Source organism: Halichoerus grypus, chromosome 1, assembly GCF_964656455.1.
Source record: "Halichoerus grypus chromosome 1, mHalGry1.hap1.1, whole genome shotgun sequence".
In the NCBI taxonomy this organism is placed as follows: Eukaryota; Metazoa; Chordata; class Mammalia; order Carnivora; family Phocidae; genus Halichoerus; species Halichoerus grypus.
Window position 1 is genome coordinate 1,796,488 of NC_135712.1, and position 26,408 is coordinate 1,822,895.

Genomic DNA, 26,408 nt, shown 5'->3' on the forward strand with positions numbered 1-26,408 from the left:
CATGTGTTCTTTAACATTGTAGTTTAGCTTGCCTGGTTTTTAATGAATGTAATCTATCAATAAATGTAGTTGTGTATTGTGTATTCTGTGTTGTGTGTATATATGTAGTGTGAGGGTTTTTTTGTAAAGATACGTACAGACCTGGCTTCTTCACACAACTTTGTGTTGTGTGTAGCTGTGCATCATTTGTTTTCATTTTTGTTCCATTATATGACTATACCACAATCTCTTGATCTCTTCTACTATTGATAGATATTCGGGTGTTTTCATTTTTTTGGCTATTATGAACAATACTGCTATAAATACATAGCACATATACAACGGAGTATTACTCAGCAATAACAAAGAAGGAGATCTTGCCGTTTGCGCCAACATGGATGGAGCTAGAGAGCATTACGCTAAGTGGAATAAGAGAACGAGCATGTCAGATGATCTCTCTCACATATGGAATCTTAAACAAAACAACTCACGGGTAGAGCACAGGTTGGTGGTGGCCGTGGGGGTTAGCGGGTGAACAGAATGGGTGAGAGTGGTCAGAAGGTACAGACTTGCAGTTATAAAATGAGTAAGTCCCGGGGCTGTAACATACATCATGGCAACTACAGTGAGCAATGCCGTATTGTACATTTGAAAGCTGCCAAGAGATCTTAAAAGTTCTCATCATAAGAAAAAACAATTTGTGAGTGTGTGTTGGTGGATGTTAACTAACTAGATTTGTGCTCATTTCAGAATATATACAAATACCGACTCCCTGTGTTGCACACCTGAAACTAATATAATATGAGAAGTCAGTTATATCTCAATTAAAGAAAAGAAAAAGGAACCCCCTCCAGTATCTCCTTCACAGCAAGGCCTTTCTTGCCTACCGTGGGCTGCATCTTTCTCTCACTTTATCGTGTTCTTCTCTGTACTCTTCCGTACCTGAAACTCTCTTTTCACCTGTGTTTCCTTGTCTGCTACCTGTCGTCCTTCACTAGTACATAAGCTCATTGAAGGCCCGGACCTTGTTGGTCCTTCGCCCCTGCGTGTCCACTGGCCAGAAGAGTGCTTGGCAGAGAGAAGTGCGATTGATGGGTAGTGGTCGGCCACTTCTGGTCACGTGGGCCACGCAGGGTCACTCAGACCACTGCCCCATGGCTTTGGGTTGTTCCTCAGAGCTTCAGAGGGGACCAAGAAGCAAATGTAAGGATAAAAAATAGCATCTGCATTTGAATGGTTTTGTGACTAGAATTGTAACTGTGTACTTTTCAATACATAAAATTATGTAGCAAAATAGAGACACATGACAGGCTTTCAAACCAACAGCTGGAACAATATTTTCATGACAATAGTGAAATATTTAGGGGCGCCTGGGTGGCTCAGTCGTTAAGCATCTGCCTTCAGCTCAGGTCATGATCCCAGGGTCCTGGGATCGAGCCCCACATCGGGCTCCCTGCTCCGCGGGAAGCCTGCTTCTCCCTCTCCCACTCCCCCTGCTTGTGTTCCCTCTCTCGCTGTATCTCTCTCTGTCGAATAAATAAAATCTTTAAAAAAAAAAAAAAAAGTGAAATATTTAAATTGTCCGGGGTTTATGGTTTAGATTCGTTGTGGCCCTTCGTCAGTGACCGTAATGAGTTCTCACTCTTACTCTTGAAGCTGTTATCCTGGGTGTAAGTCTGCTTTCTCTGTCTCTTCAGGGAGGGTGTGAGGTGTTACCGTACCAAGCTGTGTGATTACATCCGGGGACATTTCATTCCCCCTTATTCTTCCAGAGGCGGATTCTGCAGGGGTGTGGGGGGGATGTTAATCATTTGTTACAAGGCTCTCTGCATGGCAGCATGTCGGTTGCTACCCAGAATCAGAAGCGCTTCCGCTGGCTAGAAGCCTTCTTGGACGTGTCTCTTGGTGCACGATGGGCACACTTTTTGGTGTGGTTATACTCTGGAGAGGAAGTACTGGCTCAGGGTACTAGCTGACGGCAGCCTCGTTTCCAAAGTGGTTGTACCAGTTGACCCTCCTACCTGTAGGGCGTGGCTGCGGCCCCTTGGCCGGGCAGAAGCTTCTCGCTGGTTTTCTTACCTTGGGCTTCTGGGTGGTTCTGGTGGGAGGGTAGTGCTGTCCCGTGGTGGTTGAAGTCCCCCCCATGATTCATGAGGTGAACATCTTGTCTTTTGTTCTGCTGGCCACTTAGGTATCTTTTTTTTTTTTTTTTTTTTTTTTGGTGACGTGTCTTTTCAAGTCATGAGCTTGATTTTCTTTTGGGTTGTTTATATATTTTTATTGATTTGTGAGGTGTTCTTGAGAAGTCCAGATGTGAGCCCTTTGTTGGTTATGTCTGTGGTAAGTATCTTCTTCCTCTCCGGGGCTCACCTTATCATTCTCTTAAAGGTGTCCTTTGATATCAGACGTTCTTAATTTCAGTGCTATTAATTTTACCAGTCTTTTCCTTTATGGTTAGTCCTCTTTGGTTATTAACTTTGTAGTGAGTCCAATTTAAGAAGCATTAAGATACTCTCCTATATTATCCTCTCAGAAATTTATTGTTTTCTATTTCATAAAACAACTGAAATTAATTTTGGGGGGAGTCTGCTTTATTGAGATAAAATTTGCATGCAATAAAATGTGCTACTTTAAGATGGACCATTCCTCGAGCTTTGGCAGGTGTACCCTGTGGCATGGCCGTCTCTACGGTCAGGATGCAGAACGTCTGTGGCCCCGGAGGGTTCCCTCATGCCCTTTGCAGTCCCTTCCTGCTTCCCCGTGGCCCCTGGCCCGTAGCTCCATTTGATTTGCTTTCAGATTACCGTAGTTTTGCTTTGTCTAGAATTCCACGGACATTGAATCACACAGTGCGCCAGACTTCGCTCACTTAGCACAGGGCCGTGAGAGTCGCCCGTGGTGGTGTGCTCCTTTCTGTTGCCCGTGCTTCTGCACTGTACGAGAGACTGCGCCGTGCTCACGCGCCCGCGGCTGCACATCTGGCCGTTTCCACGGGGGCTGCTGTGAAAGCAGTTGCTGTGAACACGCACATCAGAGTCCGGGGACGTGAGTTCATTTCTCTTGGGTAGACGTCCACTGGTGGAATTGCTGGGTCTCAGGTAGGAATTGCTGGGTCTCAGGTAAGCACAGGGTTAAACTGTTTTATTAGGAACAGCCAAACTGTTCCCAACGGGTAACCGGATCATTTTGTATCTTGACCGGTAATGCACGAGAGATTCAGTTGGTAAACTTGCCAACACTTGATATCGCCAGTCTTTTTAATTTGAGCTGTTCTGTTCTAAGTAAAAATATTTCTACTAACGAAGATGTGTAGCCGTATCTTCTTGTGGTTTTAATGTTCATCCCCCCAAGGCTCACGGTGTGGAGCAGCTGTGATGTGCTTCTTTGTCATCCATGTCTCCTTTGGGGATGGTCTGTTTGCATCTTCTGCCGTGTTTAGAAAACGTACGCCCCGGGTATCTCCTTCGCTCTGGCATGGCTGCCCCTCTCTCAGCACTCTGACAGCAGGCGTGCGGGGCCGGGGGGTTCTGCAGATGCCAGCCGGGTGTCCCGCAGTTGAACTCAGTTCCGACACCATCTACCTCGAGACAGCATCAGACCCCACAGGTCAGGGACTCAGTCCCACAAGACCGCTCTCTCTCTGCCAGCCCTTCAGGTGAATTTGAAGGTCCAGCTGGTCACCTGTGCTTCTGACTCATGGGCTCTAAATTGGAGGTTCCCACAACCCCCTCCTCAGGGTCGATTAACTCGCTAGAGTGGCTCGTAGAACTCAGGGAAGCAGTTTGCTCATGTTTATTGGTTTATCATAAAAGGATGTGATGAAGGGTACATATGAGCCACCAGATGGAGGAAATGTGTAGGGTAAGGTGTGTGGGAAGGGATGGAACTTCTCTGCCCTCTGTGGGTGCACCCCTCTCCCAGCACCCCCACATGTGCACCCGTGGAAGCTGTCCAGACCCCGTCCTGTTGGGATTTATGGGGGTTCCTCATGGAGGCCTGCGATGGCTCATTGACTCCGTTCCCAGCCCCTCCCCCTCCCTGGAGAACCAGGGGGAGGGGCGGGGTGGCCTGAAAGTTCCAAGCTTCCAGTCACCGCTGCTCTTTCTGGGGACCAGGCCCACCCAGGAGCCCCCCCGAGTCACCTCATTAGGACAGAAGATGCTCCGAGTGCTCTTGGACGTAGGCAAAATGAGGAGGGCCCCAGGAGCGCCATGCCGGCCCCGGGTCAGAGACCAGTATGGAGATTTTCTATTATTTCACATGCCCCTTTTCTCCTTTGTCTTATATATTTTGATTTTGATCTTTTTTTTTTTTTTGGTAGCGTGGGGGGAGAAACTTTATTTTTTTTTGCTTAAATATTAGCATCATTTGTGGAAAAGACTGCCCTTTTAACCTATGTTGAGGTTAGGGGTACCGACCCCTATACAGTTGAAAATACATGTGTAACTTTTGACTCCCCCAAAACTTAACTACAAATCGCCTCCTGTTGCCCAGCAGCCTTAAGGACCATGTACACAGTCAACACGTAGCTTGTATGTTGCAGGCATGCGCACTGTGTTCTTCCAAGACAGACAGCTGGAGAGGGAAGGTTACTAAGGGCATAAGGAGGAGTGGACTGTGTTGTTCAGGGCTCCAGCTGTGTTTGCATGGGTCTGTTTCTGGGCACTCTCTGTTTTGTTCCCTTGGTCCAGTTCCCTTTGTGCTGGCGTCCCCCTGCCTCGCCCAGGCTTCGTAATAAGTCTTGGTGCCCTTCGATGGACTTCTCAACTTACTCTTCTTAAAGAGTGTCTTGGCTGTGCACGGTTGTTTCCATTTTCATGTATCTTTTAGAATTGTCTTGTTGCATTCAGAGAAGAAGCCTTGTTGACATGTTGGCTGCAGTTGCATGGAATCCGTAGACTGAGTTTGAGGAGGACTGAGAACTTCCTAACGCTGAGGGCTCGACCGGTGAACTTGCTCTGATCTCCATTTATCAAGGTCTTTAAACTTGTGATGGTTCTGGCACGTTACAGATCTGCACATCTTTTAAAAACGTACTTCTGCGTGTTTCCCATTGTACTTGCTGTCTTTGTAAGATTTTTCTAGCTTACTTGTACATAGAAACGCAGTTTGGTTATATGTATGGACCTCGTAATCAGCAATGCTTGCAATCTTTCTAATAACGTGTCTTGTTTCTTTTGGACTTTGTACGTATATACGCATAGCACCTGTGAGTAATGACTGTTTGACTTCCCCTTTTCCAAGCCTTTTATTTGGCAAGGATTTGTTAATTTTATGTCCCTTCAAGGAACCAATTTTTGGGTCAGTTTATCTTCTGTTTGTGTAATTCTTACTAGACCAGTGATGTGTTTGGCACTTGGGCCCAGTAGGAGGTGTATCTGTGGCCTGAGTCCTTACTCCCGGTGGCCCTCCTTCCTGCCCATGATTGTTTTAACCTTGTGCTCTTTACCTTTGCCCGTTTGTGTGCAGGTTTGGTTTCATTTTGGTGCTTTGCATATAAAAGATGAGGAGGCCAGGACTTGAAATGGCATTTCTCAGTGGCAGGGCTGGGCCTCATCAACAGCTACTGACCTTTGCAAATTGCTGCAAACCGCTGCTGTCTACTTGTTTTCCCTGAGTGCTCAGGTCTGACACCAGGGATCCTCACGCGGGGGCTCACAGATTTGGTAGAGCGGCACGGGGGGCCGACCGCTAGCCTGTCCGTGCTCCCTGTCCTGCTTCACGAGCGCCGGCTCAGTCTCTAGTTTGTCATGTTCAGAAAAGCTTGTGCCGCCTCTCAAAGTCACGGGAAATACCATTCCATTGGAAAATAATATACTATGCTTGATTTATGAAATTTAATCAAAATAACTACCAGGAGTATTTTCGAAAGATAATTAACCCCTTTTGTCTTTTCATTTCTAAAATGAGAGGGTTTATAGCTCTAAAATTCTACTTTTTGCTGATATAAAGAGCTGTTCATATAGTCTTGTCGGAAATATAACTGGACTAGATCCACTTTGGACAAACAGAATTTTAATCAGTTAATACATATAACTCTACAATTTTTAATCTTATATACTTTTAAAAGTTGTTTTGTTAAAATGCCAACCTAATGTGCATTCTATTTCATAATGGTTTTACTTTTTCATTTTATAGAATTAACACTGAATCCTCCGGAAGGAATTGTGGCAGGTAAGGCACTAAAGTTAACCTCTTTATAATCCACTTCTGACGGCCAACGTTGCCTTCAGAGTTAATTGTGGAAATTTTTTTTTCCTGCAGGCCCCATGAATGAAGAGAACTTTTTTGAGTGGGAGGCGCTGATCATGTAAGTTAGTTATATGTGTTTCTAGTTTTCAAGACTTTCTTGGACATTAGACCTTTGAATCCATTTAGCAGTGGGGCTGTGCTTAGAAATGTCCATTAGGAAAAAGGGTTTGTGCATCTCTTGAATTTAGTTCTTTTCTAGTCTGCTAGTCTGAGACCAGATAAGAGCACAGATGTGTATCCTGAGAAATGAAAACGTTTCCTTAGAACCAGTAAAAGGTTTAGTCGATTTTATATTTCTAGAGTTTTACAATAATAAGGGTTTTTTCTTTTTTTTTTCAAGATTTTATTTATTTGACACAGAGCAGAAGCAAGGGGAGTGGCAGGGAGAGGGAGAAGCAGACTCCCCGCTGAGCAGGGAGCCCGATGTGGGGCTCCATCCCAGGACCCCGGGATCATGACCTGAACCAGAGGCAGACACTTCACTGACTGAGCTCCCCAGGCGCCCCCCAGTAATAAGTTTTGAATGTCGTGTGGCTGTGCTGGGTTAGCCTCGGCGTCGGTGGTTTTGACTTCAGGAAGTCCCTAAGAGCCCGCAGCTTTGAGGGAGGAATGGCCCCTCGGGGTGCGAGTGAGCCTCTGGCCCTACCCCCCTGTGTACCTGCACTTCCCTTTGCCTCTCGTCCCCAAGGAGCTCGTCCTCTGCTGCTCTTTCCCTGTGCGCCTCATCTGGGCTTCCATCGTCCCTGACCCCAGGACGTGGCTTAGTTCTGAGGCCAGCAGTGTGGTTCCTGGCCCTGTTGTAGAAAGATCATGAGTGGATTTCCTATTTCACTTAGTGATGTTACTTAGAAAGGGTCACAAATGGACCTCCGATTCTTTTTTTTTTTTTTTTAAAGATTTTATTTATTTATTTGACACAGAGAGAGAGAGAGAGAGCACAAGCAGGGTGAGCAGCAGGCAGAGGGAGAGGGAGAAGCAGGCTCTCCGCTGAGCAGGGAGCCCGACGTGGGACTCGATCCCAGGACCCTGGGATCATGACCTGAGCCGAAGGCAGCTGCTTAATCGACTGAGCCACCCAGGTGCCCAGGACCCCCGATTCTAGAGTGTTCTATAGCCCTATGACCCAGGCCCTTTGTTTGCCTTCCTCCCTCTTTACAGATTTTGGCCATTCTTAGACTTGCTGTGTTTTCAACAAAATGTGGTGAAGTAAAATTTATGAAGTTGAGACTGATCCTCAGTCTCTCCGTTTTCTTATTAGTAAAATGAGATGGTTCAGTCAGTTGGCAAGTGTTGGGGTTGGATTTCATTGGGTTGAGAAGTGCTCTGTGGGAAGGGCGGGGGCAAGTGTGCACTTCAGACATCATCACACCTTGTGAGTCTGCCCAGGGCCAATGTCACATTAGTTCTTCATGCTTTACATGCTTTAGAAACAGATTGCTGATAAATGTTGTCCGTGGAGGTTAGATTAATACATGGAAACTGATGAGAAAGTGAGGGTTTTTTGATAAGCAAAATATTTTAAAAATCATCAATAAACACTATCCAAAGAAAATACAGCATGTGTGACATCTGATAATTTGTAATATTCTAATTCTTTGGGCCTGTGATGTCCATTGTTTTTCCTGTGTTTAAATGTTCCTGGCATGAGGATGTCTTTACAATTTGTATTTCTTTCTTTTTTTTTTTTTAAGATTTTATTTATTTGACAGAGAGAGACACAGCGAGAGAGGGAACACAAGCAGGGGGAGTGGGAGAGGGAGAAGCAGGCTTCCCGCTGAGCAGGGAGCCCGACTTGGGGCTTGACCCCGGGACTCCGGGAGAATGACCTGAGCCGAAGGCAGACGCTTAACGACTGAGCCACCCAGGCGCCCCTCAACTTTGTATTTCTGTCTCATCAGCTATTGTGTCTTTTGTCCCCTAAAGCAGTTACAGTGGGGTGGTGAGTCTCCTGCTCAGCAGTGTCCTACATCTAATGGAACATGGCATTGTCCACTGTGTCAGCCGTAGATCCTTTTATTTTTAAGGAAACAAGAGATTGTATCATGTGAACTTAATTTGTAACCCTCTTTTTCCGTTTACTGGATCCTGTGCGTTGTCTCTGTGTTAATGCAGGCATGTGGGCAGCAAGCCTGGTGGTAGGGTACATGGGGTATTGGGAGGCTTGAGTGCAGAGGTTAGTGGGCCCCTGGCAGGTCTTCTAGCTTGCGGGATATTGGCTTGTGCCCATCAGCAGACATGTGAGCCCTTCAGTATGGTTTCTAAAAAAGCGTTGGGGTAACTAAACCTGTTAGGGTAACTATTACTAATTTTAGATAAACACTATAAAATTAAAGCAATATTTTGAAAACACATAGTAGCAATCAGATGCAAAGGGAACAATAGCAGAAAACAACAAGTAGGACGTCAAACTGAAAAGCTTCCACTAGCACAGGAAACCATTGACAGAATAAAAAGGCCACCTACGGGATGGGAGAAAATATTTGCAATTCCAGATCTCTGATATCTCCAGTATGTATAAGGCACTCGCAGAACTGAACAGCAAAGAAATAATCTGATTAAACAACGGGCAGAGGATCTGAATAGACACTTTTCTAAAGAAGACATCCAGGTGGCCAACAGGTACATGGAAAGGCGCTCACCATCACTCATCATCGGGGGAATGCACATCAGAACCACAGTGAAACATCACCTCACACCAGTCAGCATGGATGTTACACAAAAAGACAAGAAATGACAGATGTTGGCGGGGGTGTGGAGAAAGGGGAACCCTCCTACACCGTTGGTGGGAATGCGAGCTGGTGCAGCCACTCTGGAGAACAGTATGGAGGATCCTCAAAAAGTTAAAAATAGAGCTACCCTACGACCCAGCAATAGCTCTTCTGGGTTATTTACCCAAAGAAAATGAAAACACTGATTCAAAGAGTTGTCTGCACCCCCGTGTTCACTTGCAGCATCATTTACAACAGCCAAGACCTGGAAGCAGCCTGAGTTGCTCTCCAGCAATGGATGAATGGATAAAACAGATGGGATGTGTATACACATGTACACGCACACACAGGTAATACCCATAAAAAAGAGTGAAATCTTGCCGTTTGTGAAAACGTGGATGGACCTTGAGGATCTTATGCTAAATGAAATAAGTCAGAGAAAGATAAATACTGTACGATCTCACTTATAGGTAGAATCTAAAACACCAAAACCCCCCCAAACTTATACAGAGAACAGATTGGTGCCAGAGGTGCTGGGGGGGTTGGTGAAATGGGCGAAGGAGGATGAAAAGGTACAAACTTGCAGTTACCAAATCTGTCCCGGGGGTGTAAGGGACAGCATGGCGACCGGGGTCAGTGACATTGTCGTAGGTATTTGAAAGTCCTCAGGAAGTAAGTCTTGCAAGTTCTCATCACAAGAAGAAAGAGTTTGTAACTTTGTCCGGTGACGGATGTTCACCATGGTGACTGTGGCGATGGGTCTGTAGCGTCTCCGGGCAGTGGCTCCTCACACTGTGCTCCTGGGACACAGAATGTCCCACGTCCGTGTCGCTTACGCTTCAGCTTAAAGTAACGAGAGCCTTTCCAGGTTTCTTCAGTGCTTTTACATTTGAATAAGGCTTTTGCGTTAGTATGGAATTCCCCTGCTTCAGGATCTGGTGAGCCTGTGGGTCTTGGTCCTGTTCCAGACCCTTTTACAAACAAGAGGCCGTTTACAAATGTACTTAAAACATCTATTAAGGAATTAGCTGTCCTCCCATTGATTGGTCTCACGCTGCTATTTTGGCAGACAGCTGGCTGAGTTTCACTCCTTAGTGATAGGTTTTCTTTTCTCTCTTATTGTTTGATTGTCTCCAGAGTTTTTCCCGTGCCCCGGTGTTCCTGAAACCATGCTTGCCCCATTTTCTGGGAGGCAGGGTGCCTCTGGGTTGGTAGCTCTGCTCACCCGCGGGGCCTCCGTTCTCGGCTGTGCAGTGAGGAAAACAGCTTTCCAGGTGCTCAAGCCACAGGTACTAGGATACAGGTGTATCATAGGTGACCCCTGGTGTCCCCCTGAGAGAACGAGGTGGAGGGTGTACGATGGGAACGCAGCAAATTAACAGGAGGAGAACGAAAGAATAAAATTGCCACAACCTCTTCTCTGATGAAGAGTAGAAGGCAGCTCTGGGACACCTGGCTGGCTCCGTCAGAAGAGCGTGCCACTCTTGATCTTGGGGTTGTGAGTTCAAGCCCTACGTGGGTGTAGAGACTCAAATAAAACCTTAAAAAAATAGTTAAAAAAAAAAGGTAGAGGGTAACTCTGCTGGCTGTCGGCTGAGCATATGGTGGAGTTTGAGCCTGTGGCCAGGAAGAGGGCTGGGGCTTCCTATCAGACGAGATGTAGGGCTCGAGGGCTGGGTGGCTGGCATGGCTTCTTGCTCTCAGACCGGCCACTCTTCACTTGTCTGGATCAAAACAAAGAGGCCCGTCGTCCTTTCAGACAGGTGGCATCACGTTCTGCCTCTTCCAGGTCTGGAGTCTCTGGCCTGTGCGACCTTGTTGCCCTGGGCTGTCTGAGGTCCTTGACTGCCCGGGGTGGGTGTGCTCCTCGGGTGGAGCCTTCAGCGAGGACAGGAGGAGCCCGTGGTGCAGGCCGGCTGTTTGTCCTCTGTGGCTAGGAAAGGTGCGAAGGCCGCTGGGATCTTGCTGCCCTGTTCTGTCCTTCCCCAGTGTTCCTGGAGCAGCTGGTGTGAGTGATCTGCCTGCCTGAGCCACAGCCTGGCCACTGTCCCCTCCAGACCAGAGGCTCTGGTAAAATGAGAAGGACCTCCCACTCCCTCCAAGTGGTTGGGGACCCTTCACTGGCTCCCCCACATGTCACAGCCGTGGGCGTGAGGACTCCCAGGCGGTGCTCCTCTGTGCTCTGCCTAGGGGGCTAGGCGCAGAGGTCAGGGTCGCGGCAGCCACCCTCTACGCCAGGCCTGCTCATTTGCAGAAGACCATCTGGCGTGTCTCTTGTCCGTGGCGTGCATCCTCACAGAAGCCTGTGGCACTGAGGTGGCCGTCCCCATCTGTGCGTGGGCTCCCTGGCCCTGCAGCTGCGGCCTGGGGCTTGGTCAGCGGCCCTGTGTGAGGAGGTTTCCTGCAACGCTCACTGCAATAATTAAAGAATGGAAACATCATCGTCCAAGGTGATGCATGGAACACACGTGCTGTCCAGCGTTGGGTGGCACGCAGCACAGTTCGGGTGGGAGCTGTGTGCTGGTGTAGAAAGGTATCCAGTGTGTCACTGGGTGGAAGGAGCCACCTGGGGAACGGTGGGCCTAGACCAGTGTTGTCACTGGGATGATGTTGTTGCCCCCCACCCCGGGTGGTGTCTGGAGACATTTCTTGTTGCTGCAGCTGGGGAGCCGGGGCTGCTCCACTCCCAGCATCCGGGGGGGCTGCTGGCCGCCTCATGGCCTGGACGGCCCCTTACCGCAGCCCAGCCAGGCCCGTTGGGCGTGGGAGTCAGTGCTGAGGCTGGCAAACAGGTTTCATCTGGGTTAAGTGTATCAGTCAGAGGTTTTAGTAAATTCGTAGAATTTTGAAGCCATCCCCACAGCACTTTTACTACAACATTTCCGAAAAGGTCTTCGTGACTCTTGTCAGTGCACACTCCCACCCTCAGCCCGAGGCAGCCTCTCTTCTACTTCTTGACTCTATAGATTTGCCTTTTCTGGACTTTTCCTGCAGATGGAATTATAAAATTGCCAGTCTTGTGTGTCTGGCTTCTTTCACTCCTCAGAATGCATTTGTGATTCCTTCACTTGCTGTGTGTGTCACGCCTTCCTCTTTCCCACCGAACTGGGTCCCCTGGGGGGACGGGCTGCGCCTGCCGTATGCGCTCACCCCCGCGTGAGGGGCTCACCGCGTGGGGCCGCTGGGCTGTTAGGACACACGGCGCACAGTCTGTGTGGGTCTGTCATCGTTGCATTTCTGCGCATTGCGGGATCCGTAGGACTGGAGTTGCTCTTCCACAAGTAAATTCATGTTTAATGTCTTTAGAAACTGCCACACTGCTTTGCCAAGGAGCTTACCATTCTACCTTCCCGCCAGCACGGATGAGAGTTCTCATTGCTGCACTCCCTCGCCCACGCTTGATGTGTGGTCACAGCTGCCCCGTGGGTGTGCGGAGGCATCTCGCTGTGGACTTGATTTGAGTTTTCCTGATGACTAATGGTGGTGAGTGTCTTTTTATGGACTTGTTAGCCATCCATGTAGCTTTGGTGAACTTCGGAACTTTTGCCCATTTTTTAATTGGATTATCTTATTGAGTCATAAGAGTTCTTTATATATTTTGGATACAAGTCCTTTATCAGATACGTGATTTTCAGATGCTTTCTTGCAATCTGTGGCTTTCCTTTTTCATTTTCTTAATGGCGTCTTTTAAAGCTCAGAGGTTTTTAATTTTGATGAGGCGCAGTTTAGCAGTTTTTTTCTTTTATGGATCATGCTTTTGGTGTCATACCAACCCAAGGTTACAAAGGCTTTCTTTTATGTTTTATATCTGTAGCTCTTACTCTTACCTTTTGCATTTTTGATCCATTTTGGGTTAATTTTGGCTATGGCATTCGGTAGGGGTCCAGCTGCATTCATTGGCATGGGGTTGTCCAGGTGCCTCGGCAGCTTTGTCAGAAATCAGCGGACCACACGCGTAGGGGTTTCTGTCTGGCTCTGAATTAGGTTCCATTGACCTGGGCCTGTCCCCCTCCCGCCGCACACAGTCTTGGTTCCACAGCTTTCGAGGAAGGTTTGGAATTGGGAAGCATGAGTCCTCTCGTTTTGTTCTCCTTTCTCAGGATCGTTTTGCCCCTTCCTGGGTCCCTGCATTTCCATCTGAGTTTTAGGATCATGCCAGCGTCTGCAGGAAAGCCAGCGGGCGTTTCCACGGGGATGGCGCGGAGCCTCCGGTCAGCTTGAGGACCGTTGCCGTCCCCCCAGTCTGGAGGGCTCTCATGCGGGCACGTGGCCTGTCTCTCCACTCGTTAGGTCTGTTCAGATTCCTGTCAGCAGTGCCATGATCCATTTTTAATTAGAAAAAATGCAGTTTTGTGGATGAAGGTGTGTGGGTTTATGAGCATAGAGATGAGCTTGGAGAGCAACAAGGCTTCCCCGTGTCAGCCTTGGGAAGGCGATTCTGGAGGGGGCGGGCGGGGAGCATTTTGTTTTTAGTTTATATACCTCCTGTATTTGAATATTTTCCGACACATAATTTTCTAGTTAAAGTCAGTTTATGTTGTAAAAAAGTTGTTTGTCAGAACTGACTATGAAGTTCTTGGAATGAGAGACTTATTTAGTACATGTTAAATATAGATCAAATACATTTGATTTAAAGTTTTCAGAGATATCTATATCACAAAAACCCCCACATTAGAGTACGCCTGCAGCCTCCTTTTGGACAGATGCAATCTGAGAAAATTATATGGAAGAACACCTGTGTTCGCTACGGCCATGCTCTCCCGAGGCGGAGGGCCTGCCCGCCTCCTCCCGTGGTTCTCGGCCTTGGTTCTGTACAGTAGGACGATCAGGGTGCACAGAGCACAACAAAGGAAGAAACATGCAACAGAACAGCTGTCCGGGTCCATCCCCAGAGACACTGCCCTGGGGCTGGCTCTGTCCTGCTGAGCACGCCTGCTCCTTGCCCTGGGTGCTCCCCTCAGTCCCAGCACCCTGGAGCCCCTGCTCTCTTTCCTGCCAGGCTGCGGGTTCCTGCGGCCCGGAGAGCAGCCTGGGCCCTCAGGCAGCTGCTGGTGCTCCTTCCGTCCTGGCATGGGGTGAAGCCCAGCGGCTGGAGGGATTGGAGGCCAGGGGCTCGTGGCAGAGCTGACGCGCTCAGCCTTCCAGGGCAGCCACCTGCGTGGGTGAGCTGGGGCGCTCGGCTGTGGAGCGGCGATTGTGGGAGGGAGGGGACGCCCGTGGCAGGGCCTGCAAGTGGAGGCTCTTTTCTGCTGCAGGTGGTCGTGACTTTGGAGAGTTCGTTCTCCCTTAGCAATCCAGTTCAAGTTGGAAGTACTAACGAATGGTTTACAGTCTCCATGACTTGAAACCTTGTCGTATGTATGTTTGAGACGTTTTGTCCATGTGCTGTGACAGACTTGCAGCCGGAGTGACGTGCAGGCGGCGGGCGGGAACAGGCCTGGCGGGCAGATGGCTCACCCCCACGCAGACACACCCAGGGTGCACAGTAAGCGCTGTGGTCTCCCTGCGGCCTCCGGTATGCAGGCCTGGAGGCTTCTTCTGTTGTGTAGACGCAGTTTTAGAAGGGAGAAGCAAGGAAGAACAGTTTCTCACTTGAATTTAGTGTTGAAAGACTAAACGAGCATTTCTCCAGGTTTCAGGGACTCTGCACGTGAGCGAGTGTTTTGGTGGTGCATGATTGCAGGTGCCCCACAGCTCTGGGCACAGGGTGAGCTAGGCAGTGGACCTTCTCGAAGGGAGAGCATGGCCTGTCGGTGGCCAGCTTCAGACTGTGGGTGCTGTCCTCTCAGTATCTGCTCAGCCTGTCATTCACCTGCAGCCAGCCAGGGGAGTGAGCGGCTTGAAATGTGGTTTCCTTTACAGAGTAGAGCACGGCTGTGACGTTTCCCTCAGATACTTGTCTCAGGGAGTGAGAGTACTACCTCAGAGCTCTGAAACATTGTAGACCGTTATTTTAAGGAATAGATGGACAATAATTTGCTGGCTTTGAAGATTTTCTGTTTGTTTTAGATAAATTTGTTTCCTGTCTTCTTTTTGTACTTTATTTTACCTGAGGATTTTTGAGATGAGGCCTTTTAGTGAGAGAGAAGTGAGGCAGTCTGGAGTGTGGCACCAAAGTTCGTCCAAAAATAACACTAATTATCTTTCTCGGTCTCGGTTCAGGAGTTGACACGATAGCATTTTACCGAGTCAGCAGGCTGCACGCATGGCCCCTGTGTGCTTGTCCTGTGCAGCAGGGCGTCCTGGAGGAGAAGGAAAGCCTCGTTTCAAACCAGTAGCGAACTAGGGCATTTGAAAACAGCTTTGATATTTAAGATGTGGGGGCACTTTAGGAAATGTTTGATCATGCTTCTGAGGCTACGGAAGACCAGTGGATTTTTTTTTTTTTAGTGTTAAAGAAAGCCTTATTATGAGAAACAAAGAACTGTTATCAGAGTGTTGAGCAAATACCATTTGGCTCATTCCTTTAAAACACTACCCAGACTTTTTTTTTCTCTTCTAACTCTGACGTGCCAGAAATTCGGAGGCGTTGGCAAGCATTCCTGACACACGACAGTGTTGCTTTCAGAGGCCCGAGTTTGCCCAGCCTTCCGAGTGGGCAGTTTGAACCGTGCTGTCCCCCTCACTCCTGTAACCAGACCGCCTTAGCACCTCGCTGCGCCCTGTGATCGTTGGCCTTCGCAGCTTTGCTAACAGTGGTGGGGAAGCGGTACTCGCAGACACCCTTCACCAGGGGGCCAGTGGACGACTAACGGGGTGGCATTTATCATCTGCCGGGAGCTCTTCTGCTGGAGGAGGCGTGGGATGATCATAAATCTCTCATCCTGGTCTGTGCTGGGTCTGCGCGTAGAGGAAGAGGCGTCCAGGACGGCCGTTGGGGAAGCGCAGAGCAGGCCTTGGACCGCCTCGCCCGGCAGCCTGCTGGGGGTGGTGGTGGTTCTGGTTCTCTGTGCCATCTACAGCCCCTTGTGTGGGACGGACGCCCTGCCCGGCACTTGTCCCTCTTCATGTGGCTTTCCCTGTCCTGGTTTCCTGCCAAGGCTCTGGGTGCTGTTGGGACGCTCACCCCTCCAACACAAAGTAGCTATTCACTGTGGTTTCCCCCCAGAGTAGCAAGGGCACAGTTTTGAAATCAAGGTCGGTCTTTTAAATAGAAAAAAAAAAAGGGCTCTCCCAAAACACTTTACCCTTTGTTCTCGTTTTGACTTTTACTGCAGCCCAGCCCCCTTTCTCCCGGGATGCAGTCCTGGTGGCATCCGCTGCGGGGCGCCATCGAAAGCCCTGAGCGGCTTCACCAAGTGATAGGAAAGCCCTCTGCTCAGTTTCCTTTTGAGTTTTTTGTCTTTTTTCTTTAATTATGGAGATAAACATTGTTTATACTTTTTGCAAGTTTATATTATTTTGCTGAATCAAAGTAATTTATTGATTTGAAACAAATTTGTACTTTGAAAAAATGATTTTTAAAAAATGAGGGCTGTCTTGGAATAAATCTGTTCCAGCTCTCTTTTTCCTGTGCCTTACCTGGTTTTCATCTCGAAAGGTGGTGCGTCTGCCCTGTTGAGCGGCTCCTGCAGTGGCCTGGGCGGGTGTGTTTGTGGAGCTGCGAGAACTCGTCCTGCTAGCGAGGCCAGGCCCAGAGGGACGACTCTGCTCACGTGGATGCGGGTCGTGGCTGCCGCTGTCTTGGTGTCTGTCATTTTCCAAAGACTTACGTAGGGACGGCTCATCCGTAAGGGAGGGGTCTTTCTCTCTTGAGCTGGGGGCTCTTCCTCTCTGCTGCCTTCGTGTCTTGTATGTGGGTCAGGATAGGGTTAATTTATACGCGTAGTGCTCACGTGTGACGGGACTTAGAAGTGGTTTAGTCCATTTCTGCCCCTCCCCGTGTGACGAGGACAGAAGCCCAGGCAGACAGGCATGTGGGTGCCTCGTGACGGTGCGCCCAGGCGAGCAGGCGGGCTCTGATGCGCGTGTGCACGCCTGGCCTTCCGCGGGAGCCCGAGTCAGTGGTCGTGTGTATGCTCTTTATCTGTTCCTCTGAGGTTACCGAATCATTTCTTAGGCACGTTTAAAAATTTAAAATAGCCTTTGAAATAACAACTCTTAATCCTCATTCGATACAACGGTGCTGTAACGTCTCCTAACGTGTGTCTTTATCTTCAAGTAAAATGACAGCATGCATACAGGAACCAAATCCCTTGGGTCTTACGATGTTGCTGTTAGTTCTTTCCTCGGATCCCATGTTCTAGGTTGGCTGTGCTGCCCCCGAGTACCTTCATTAATGCAAACGCTGTGCCTGAAGTTCAGTGTTTGTTGCAGTGGGATTGCAGTGGGACGCTGAGACATTACTTTCCCATTCAGAACAAGTACCAGTTTATCATTATTATTTACATAATCTTTCTGTGTGCATTTGTGGAGCAGTAGAAATTTCCTAGCTGCTTACAGCAGTGTGGTGGACATTGAAAAACCCACTTGAACATCTCTGTACTTTCTGTCTCCTAGGGGCCCAGAAGATACCTGCTTTGAGTTTGGGGTCTTTCCTGCCATCCTGAGCTTCCCATTGGATTACCCATTAAGTCCCCCAAAGATGAGATTTACCTGCGAGATGTTTCATCCCAACAGTAAGTGCTGTGGGGTGTGGTTCCGACAGCGAGGCGTGGGACTGTGTGGGTCGGACAGGTGCTGTCAGCCATGGAGAGCCCAGAGGGTGTTACCTGGCTGTTGATCCGCAGTCACTTGGCCGTGGTGGTGTTGACATCAGTTGAACGACAGTGGGACGTAGATGAAGGAAAATGCGGACCTGACGCTGGACGCCGTCTGACCTGTCCGCTCCCGCCTCCGGCGGGTCAGTCAGAGGACGCAAGCGTGGCTGTGTGCACAGGGGGATGCCAGCCCCCGGCCCCGGGTGGTTGCTAACAGTGGGCACCGGTCAGAGCAATCTAGGTTTTTGGCCACAGAGAATCGGTCAGCTGAACTGCACTAGACCATATGTTAGAGTTCGATATAGATATTTTACATGATCTACGGTAATATTTGATAATATGGAATGATAGTTCTGGATTCGATGAGAAAAGCAGGTTATGTTTAATCATGGTTACTTTTTTTTTGAAAAAAATTCACATGTAAATATATATAACTGGAAATGTAGCACAAAAATGTTGAAAGTGATTCTCTTTCAATAATGGGATCTTTTTTTGTTTTTATAAATCTTTTTTCTAAAATAAACATGTATTTTAAAGAGGGGGAAGTGACATCATTAAATAAATTTATTGGACTTAAGTTGGAAAAGTGTCTGGTAGTAGGCATTGGAATTCCTGAATGGCTATGGTTTTTATTTCTACCTTTTACAAGAGGGGATTATAGATAAGACAATTAGTAAGAAAATATGTTGTATCTTTAATGATCATATTTAGGATAATGTTCCTTTTTTAAAAAAATTTTTTTAAAGATTTTATTTATTTATTCATTTGACAGAAAGAGAAAGAGAGAGAGAACAAGCAGGGGGAGCAGAGGGAGAGGGAGAAGCAGGCTTCCTGCCAAGCAGGAAGTCCGATGCGGGCTCCATCCCAGGACCCTGGAATCATGAACCAACTGATCCACCCAGGTGCCCCTAGGATAAAGTTCCTTTTTATAAATGATGATTGCCACTAAAATCATGATCTTAATAGTTATAGAGAAGAAAAGCAAGTAAGATACACTGTTTTGTAGAAATGAAATATTTTCTTATTTGAGTCGGATTCCTTTTCCTATGCTTTTCTGCATATAAAATAGCTCAAGGCTAATTTAATCCACGAGAGCATTTACAGAACTTTCTGAGCCTTTGACACCCCGTGGCTTACAAATGAACCCACCTCGCAGTTCTCCCCTAGCCTGCACCTGTCTGAGCACCTCCACAAGGAGGACGCCTGCCCAGACCCCTACCCCCGCCGGGAAGGGTCTCAGGATTACCCGCCTGTTAGACATTCTGTCCAAACCCTCATTTGGAATTTCTCATGTCCCACTGATGTTAACGTGTGGGTAGTTAGCTCCCTCCTCAGAGAGACCATTTTGAATTTTTCTTATCTCACACTGATGCAGTTGTGTGTGCACAGTAGGTGCTCAGAAACCCTCCTTCTTTCGAGGAGGCTGGCCATGAGGTGGCCGTGGTCAAGGTTGGGTGGTGCATGTGTATGGGCGTCCATCATACTGCTGTTGACTTTGGCATGTGTTTAGGATTTTCTGTCGTGCAGAGTTTAAAAATATGGTGCATAGAGTTGATTCAAGAAGTCAACAGTTTCAAATTGATTGACTGTAAAATGCAACAATAAAGAGGATTGTGGGCAATTATGAAACAGTGAGGTTGTATTGAAGATGAGCACGTTCTTTTTTTTTTTTTTTTTTTTTTTTTTTTTTTTGATTTTATTTATTTATTTGACAGAGAGATAGAGAGAGAGCACAAGTAGGCAGAGAGGCAGGCAGAGGGAGAGGGAGAAGCAGACTCTCCACTGAGCAGGGAGCCCGACGTGGGGCTCGATCCCAGGACCCTGGGATCATGACCTGAGCCGAAGGCAGCCGCTTAACCGACTGAGCCACCCAGGTGCCCCGAAGATGAGCACGTTCTTGAGAAGAGCACCTGGGACGTGGTGTCAGAGACCGATGTGGCCGCCAACAGATGATTCGATCATATACCCACAATAGTCTGATGTCCAGATAGTTAATACAAGTAGCTTTTAAATTTGGCCTTAGTGTAAGTGGATGTGTGTTATTTTTATTTTCTAAAAATTATTTTTGAGAACCGCTTAGTAGGTTTACCAAATCGGTCGGTCCATAAATACTTTAAAAGAGTAACTCAGCACATGTGCTGAGACTTGCTGGGATACAGGAGTGAAAAGATAATAAAAGGTAGGGGCCTCGACCATCACGAGCTCCCCGTCTGAGGGCAGGGGTAGACACGGATGGAAAAATACGGATAAATATCAAGTCACACTGGGAGGCCAGGGAGGGCGCGCTGTGGAGGTGGTGGTCGAGCTCACCGTCTGCAGGGAGAGCAGTAGGAGTTACCCAGTGATCTGTGGGGGCTCAGGAGGGTCTTGCATGTGCGAAGGCCCCATGTAGGAAGCAAAGGGGCCAGACCAGTTCAGGTTGGTCAGTAAGAAGGAATATTTGCGCCAGGAGCAGTGGAGATCCACTGAGCGAATTGGAGTGAGGGAGGGAGTAGCGTGGCCAGTGTGGTCTTTGAAGGGTTCCTGGCGGTGGGACAGATTGCAGGGCTGGGACACCAGCGTGGTGGCCTGGGGAACGAGAGACCAGCAGTGTGGAACCAAGCCTGGGCACTGACAAGGGAGGGATGGGGGCGGGGAGGGATTAGAGGGAGGCTTGGGGTGGGAAACTGAGGCACCCCATGAGAGAGGAGGGGGCGGGGACACAGCTGCTTCTCTGTGTTTCTGGGTGTGCCCGGTCACCGTGTGGGGGGCCGCTGGAGTCGGAGACCTCATGGCAGAGAGACTGCCCAGCGCTGTGGACGCCCAGGCCCTGTGCGGGGCCCTGCGGACGGGCATCCTGATGTCGACGGCAGATTCGCACACGCTTTCCCTCTGCGGGAGGTTGCACAGGTTCTGGGTGGTCAGAGCAGAGACCGCTGGGATAGGGGTGGTCAGAAGAACAAGGAACGATCTACCAAAGGGAGGTCCTTAGAGCCGCTCAGGTTTCTCAGTGGTCAGGGGGTTCTGAGCTCACGAGCGAAAGGGACTTAACATAAATTTATTCTGAATGGTCTGTTGTTTCTATTATTACAAGTTACCGGCCTTACAGTTTTATAGTTGAGTCTGTCCTGGGTATACACCGAACCACCCGAGAATCTCCCGTGTGTAAAAGAGAGACGTGACAGACGCCCACAGTGTCCTCGATAGCGTTGGTCACACACTATGAATAGAAATGCCTTTTTCTTTACCCAGACCACAGGCGTCTGGTTCCTGGTGCTGCGTGGTGGGGGTGGTGTAGATTGGACACAGCTGACCCCCAGAGGCGCAGGTGACCGTCGTCTGTCTTCGTTAGAGTGAGTCCCCAGGAGAAGCCAGGGCACTTTCTTCCTTCGTGGTGTTTCAGTAATCCTGGTTGCCTTCATCCTGGCACTGTGGATATAGATTTTTCACAGTCCAGTTCCAGGATTTCATGGTGGAATTAGGAGCATCTCAGAAATCAGCTCTGAAAGTTATTGTGAGTAATCCTAGTTACAAGAGTTACTTGGCTGAAATATTTCACTGCCAGGTAACCTTTCATGTATTTAGTGCTTTAAGATATAGAAAAGAAAAAATCCCTGTGAAGGTGGAACCATTGGGGGTCCCTGGGACCAACCAGATGGGCCTAGAGCCCGGTCGGGGAGCGAGGGGTCCACCTGGCCGTGTGGACCTGAGCGTGGTGCTCGGGGCTTGGGCTCTGCTCCAGCCCCGTGAACAGCCGGCTTTCCATGTCTGCACCGCTTACCCTGTTTCCGCGGTGGGGCCCGGCCCCGTTCTCTCGGCTCACCTGCTGTGTTCTGACCCCTGCAGTCTACCCTGATGGCAGAGTCTGCATTTCCATCCTTCACGCTCCGGGCGACGACCCCATGGGCTACGAGAGCAGTGCCGAGAGGTGGAGCCCCGTGCAGAGCGTGGAGAAGATCCTGCTGTCGGTGGTGAGCATGCTGGCAGGTAATGCGGCCGTCCCGGCCCCGGAGGAGGGAGCCAGACAGCACGGGGGCTGCTTCTCTGTCCTCATGTAGTTTTGCCTTTATAAGTCATTTCGGTTTGCGATCTACATATGCTGTTTTCTGCCTTTCCATTGAATTATTTGTATATGCTTTTCCAAGTGTAAGCACGCTTTTCATATTTAGGAATTTTAAAGTTGACTTCGTGTTGTATCTATTGTATGTTGAGCAGAATGAGCCGTGCTCCAGTCCTCAGGCATCGAGTTTGTGGAGTGGATGTCTGCTCTGTCGCAGACGCTGGGTCCTGGGGTGTCAGGCTTGGTGTGTCCTAGACCCCATCTTTAAGGCCCGCTCTCTGAGGGGACTTTCCAAATCCACAGTGGCTGCCGGTCACTGATCCATCCCGACGGACACAGACGGGAGCTGTTGGGCCCGGTCCCGGGACGGCACTGTCTGGGATGAGTTTAGAACGTGTAGGAGGTGACAAGCCATGGGGGAGGGAGAGGCAGTCGGGGTGAGGCCGCTGGCTCTCGTGGGGGCACTGCCCGCGCCGGTTACGGCTCGAGCTCAGCTGGGGGCAGGGAGCCCGCGCCTCCGGGATGCTGGCAGTGCCCTAGCAAGACTGTCCTTGCGGCAGGGTGTCTGTCGGGCGGCTGTCGCAGCGGCCTGGGGGAAGAGGGCTTCCAGCAGGCCAGGGACGGCTGCGGGGCCACGGGGACGGGTGCGTTGGGAGCCTGAGGCCTGCTGATGTGCGCGGTGACCCCTGTGTTTCTGACCTCAGCGCCGGGTAGAGGGCCGCCGTCTCTGGGGACAGGACTCCAGAGGGGCCGGATTGAGAGAAGAGTCTGGCGTGGGAGTGTCTGTTCTTGGTGGTTGCTCAGCCGGGGCCAGCTGTGGAAGTGAGGCTGCGAGCTCGTGTCTGGATAAGATGGTGGGTGGGGGGCTGGACAAAGGGGATGAGAAAGGGCATGGGGGAAGGAGAGGGGTCCTCAAGGGAACGTAGGGAGGAATGACCTAGACAACCAGGAAGGAGAGAAACGGAGGAGAGTTGGAGGAGGGCCGAAAGTGCTGTGGGAGGCCTCCGTGGGCCCTTCGGGTACCGGGAAGGCAAGGATGTCCGTGCGCGTGCGTGTTTGACGGCGGAAGCACTCGCCTCTCCATCCACACGCTGAGGGAGTGCATCAAGTGAGTGGCGGTGGGTCGGCTGTCTTCAGATGTCAACTGTAGATTGTACCATGACACACGGTTTTACTATAAATTTTTTCTTAAAAAGTTTTATTTATTTTATTTTAGAGAGCGAGGAGACGCAGAGGGAGAGACAGTCCCAAGCTGACTCTTTAAAGGTTTTAATGTAGGGGCCCCTGGGTGGCTCAGCCGGTTGACCATCCAACTCCTGATCTCATCTCAGGTCTTGATCTCAGAGTTGTGAGTTCCGAGCTGGGATTGGGCTCCACTCTGGGTGTGGAGCTTGCTTTAAAAAAAAAAAAAAGAAGGTTTAATGTATTCCTTACATGCTGTTCTCACAGAGTACAAGCCCTCCGTTCTGAGCTACTTTTCTAGCTCGGCCGCGGCCGGCTGCCCCACTCGGTGCCCTCCGGCCTGGCCCACTTTAAGAGGCTGCAGCCCTTGGTCCTCTGTGAGCCGTCCGGGCCCTGGGGTTTCTGCGGTCATGGGTGCTCTCTGCAGTCGGACCTGCTCAGGGCTCCCCTGAGCACACACCCTCCTCGAGGCCTGCAGGACCGCCAGTCCTCTGCCTCCTGCTCTCCTGTTTGCCACTTAGTAGCGCTGAGTTTGGAACGATGCACGTGTGGATGTTCACGGTCTGTAGGCGCACTAGATGGTGTGCCCTCTGCACACCCACTGCCCTGCACAAGGCGTCACGCACGGGATCTGCCAAGGAAGGGTTTGTTGAATAAATGGGAGGAAAGAAGTCATCTTGGTTGGAGAAACAGAGACGTGGTGGCCGCAGAGGGAAGCGAGGCTGGGGCATAAGGGAATGGCCAGGGTCCTGCTTGCGGCATGCTGGCCTCTTGGCTCTTTTCTGTTCTGATCCAGCGCTTCCCGGTGTTCTAGCTCCCTGCCCCGCGGGCCCCGCTCCCTCTGTGTGTGTGTGTCCTGATCTGTCTGGGGCACCTGCTGGGGTCAGGTGTGCCCCTGGGCCAGACATCCACCTCGCCTTGGCCTCTGGCAGGAGCTGGGTGGGCAGCTGGAGGGAAGAGTGGGGCCCAGGGTTTCCAGATAGAACGTCTTCGACACTCGGGAGGTAGGGATCACGAGGGTGGGTCTTCGTGCCGCATGCGCGTGTCCCTGACTTCACGCCGCCTCTCAGCCCTCCCTCCGTCAGTCTGTCCGCGGAGAGCTGACTTCCTTCCCTAGCTTTTCACAGACTCCCGAGTCTCCCGTTTGTCTCTGGGACACCGCTCCGGAAAGATGCACGGGAGTTTTAAGTGAAATACGGAAGACCTCGCCAGAGCCCCTTTCCCAGGGAGCGCGTCTCCTTCTCTTCTCTTTCAGAGCCCAACGATGAGAGTGGCGCTAACGTGGATGCTTCCAAGATGTGGCGGGATGACCGGGAGCAGTTCTGCAGGGTGGCCAGGCAGCTGGCGCAGAAGTCCCTGGGGCTCTGAGGCCTGCCCTCCGCACACGCACACAGGCGCCCAGCTGCGGCCGGCGCTTCTCTGCTGAACGCGCGCTGATGGTGACACTCTGTGCTGGTACCAAAAAAGGCAAGCTTGCAGAACCACAGCGTCTGTGTTTTTCCCTGCCTTTCCCGCTCCAGCAGGCTTCTCTTCTGAAATTATGATGTGTGTAGGATGATGGCAGTCGGATGCAGTTTTACCGTATGCCTGGCAAGGTGGTTCGGGGAGATGGTGAGAGCCGTCCCCACCCCCTCTCCCAGCCGGAGCGCCTGCACACCGCGCAGTGGCTTCCCTTCTGTCGCGGTCGGTGGGGGGCGTGTGTGCCACACTCCAGGGGGCTCGAACCAGTGCTGCTCCTTCGAAGAAGCAGGGCCTCGCAGCCAGAGCAGAGGCTGGGCGGGACGGCTCTGTGGGCCCCAGGACAGGGACATACCTTTGTTTCCGTGCTTTCTAGTACTTCATACGTGTTTCCTTAGCATCTCATTACATCTTTTTTGTCTGTTGTGTATTGCAAACTATCACACTTAGAGATACTTTCAGGAAATAAATACTTTTTAAAAATATGGATTAATGAGAAACGGGGTGTGTGAAGAGGTTTTACTGCTGGTTGTAAAGACTGACACTTTCTTCCCGGTCATATTTAGCCAAGATTTACATTTGTGTCCTCGTTGACTTGCGCAATCACTGGGGCAGAGGGACACGCGGAGCCGTGTAAACACTGGGAGCGCTGAGCTTCTGTATGCGTGGCCACAGCAGGAACGTTAGCTACCGAGACAGAACTGTTCTTTGCAGCTTGGTGTCGGAAGGGAACGTTCACCCTTGTGAGCACAGAGCGCAGAGGCGTGCCTTATCCCCGACCTTGGGTGGCGCCCAAGGCAGCATGGCGCTATGGGGGGGGTGGGGGGCAGCGGCACTTAGTTGTGGTCTGTGATTTTGCTGCAGCCCCGGAGCTCGCCAGCCTGGGCGGCTCAGCAGCACAGCACCAGGGCCTCCGTTATAAGCAATAACAGAGCTGTTCCATGTAGAATCAGATATTTGGCCTGTTTCAGACAGGTTAAATTTAAATAGGAATCTCTATTTTTGAAATAAGGGACCGTCTGTAAGACATACAGTAGGTTATACTTTCCATTATCCTTTCCCCCCTTTCGGACGCAGGAGTCTGTCTTGCTGAGCTGACGCGTGCTTTCTTTGTGTTGACAAGTGCTGGTGGAAAGGGCTCCGTCCATGCTGGGCTTCTGTAAGGAAACCAGACTCTTCCTCGGATCTCCCAGGGGAACCATTTTAAACTTGACGTTCAGTACGAGAACTTGTGTTTGGAAGGGCATCAGGGAAGAGAGGTATTATAGCCAAAAAGTATTTGCAGGCCTCTGCACCCAGAGGGAAGGAGTGGTTCGTGGGGGGATGTGGCCTGGGGGTGGCCGCAGCAGAGGGGGGCTTCCATGAAATCTGGAGAAGGAAGAGAGGCAGTCTCTTTGCAAACAAAGTATTTTTATTCACTTGTATTTATTAAATGGAAACAAAGAATCTCATGTCCTTACTCTGTGGTGGAGTTTTATTACTATGTTAAAAATAAAGTTCTATATTTTCCCCCTAGTCTGGATTGTACTTTTCCTTGTTGAATTTTATGTAATCCTACAAAAACCCAGGGCTGGTTGCGTCCGGGGCCCGCGGCGGAGGCCCTGAACGAGGTGTCTCGCAGCAGGAGCCGTTTGGAGCGCCACTTTACCCCGAGGCCCGAGTGTGCTTCAGAAAGCTGCTGTCTCCTCGCTCCCGTGCTCGGCCCGCTGCGCCCTCTGCCCAAGGGGCCCCCGCGGTCAGCAGTGCGCTGTGGCCGGCCTCTCCTTGGAGCGCGGCGCTTCCTGCCGCTGGAACACGGGCCGTGGGGAGAAGCCGGCAGGATGATGACGCCACACGGTTCTGCAGACACCGGAAGGTGGGCGACTCTGGCCCGACTCTGAAGCGACAGGCTGTGGACCGGCCTCGGACGCTGGTTCTTCACCGTGAGCGTGAGGAGGCGCACCTGCCTGTTCGGTGACTTGTGACTGGCTTGCTTTGGCTCCGGGTGCTTTCCTCTGAGCCACCTCACTGGAGATCCGAGGACGGGCTGCGCCCTCCACGGGTCGAGGAGTCGGGGTCCCGCCGTCAGCACCCCCCGGCACAGCCCAGCCC

At 50.3% G+C, this 26,408-nt stretch overlaps 1 protein-coding gene across 4 annotated transcripts in view; it reads left to right on the forward strand.

Annotated features, from left to right (window-relative positions):
- UBE2G2 (ubiquitin conjugating enzyme E2 G2) overlaps positions 1-25,832 on the forward strand; it is a 43,122-nt gene extending 17,290 nt beyond the window's left edge. For 3 of the 4 annotated variants that reach the window (XM_036112727.2, XM_036112728.2, XM_078066504.1), the window contains 5 exons: positions 6,118-6,153; positions 6,244-6,289; positions 17,439-17,557; positions 21,464-21,588; positions 24,115-25,832. In XM_036112727.2, coding sequence (XP_035968620.1) covers positions 6,118-6,153; positions 6,244-6,289; positions 17,439-17,557; positions 21,464-21,588; positions 24,115-24,285 — 497 coding nt within the window. In that variant the 3' untranslated portion in view covers positions 24,286-25,832. Of the gene's footprint in view, positions 1-6,117; positions 6,154-6,243; positions 6,290-17,438; positions 17,558-21,463; positions 21,605-24,114 lie in introns of all 4 variants that reach the window. The other variant, XM_078066480.1, reaches the window with a different exon arrangement.
- Positions 25,833-26,408: the final 576 nt, after the last annotated feature.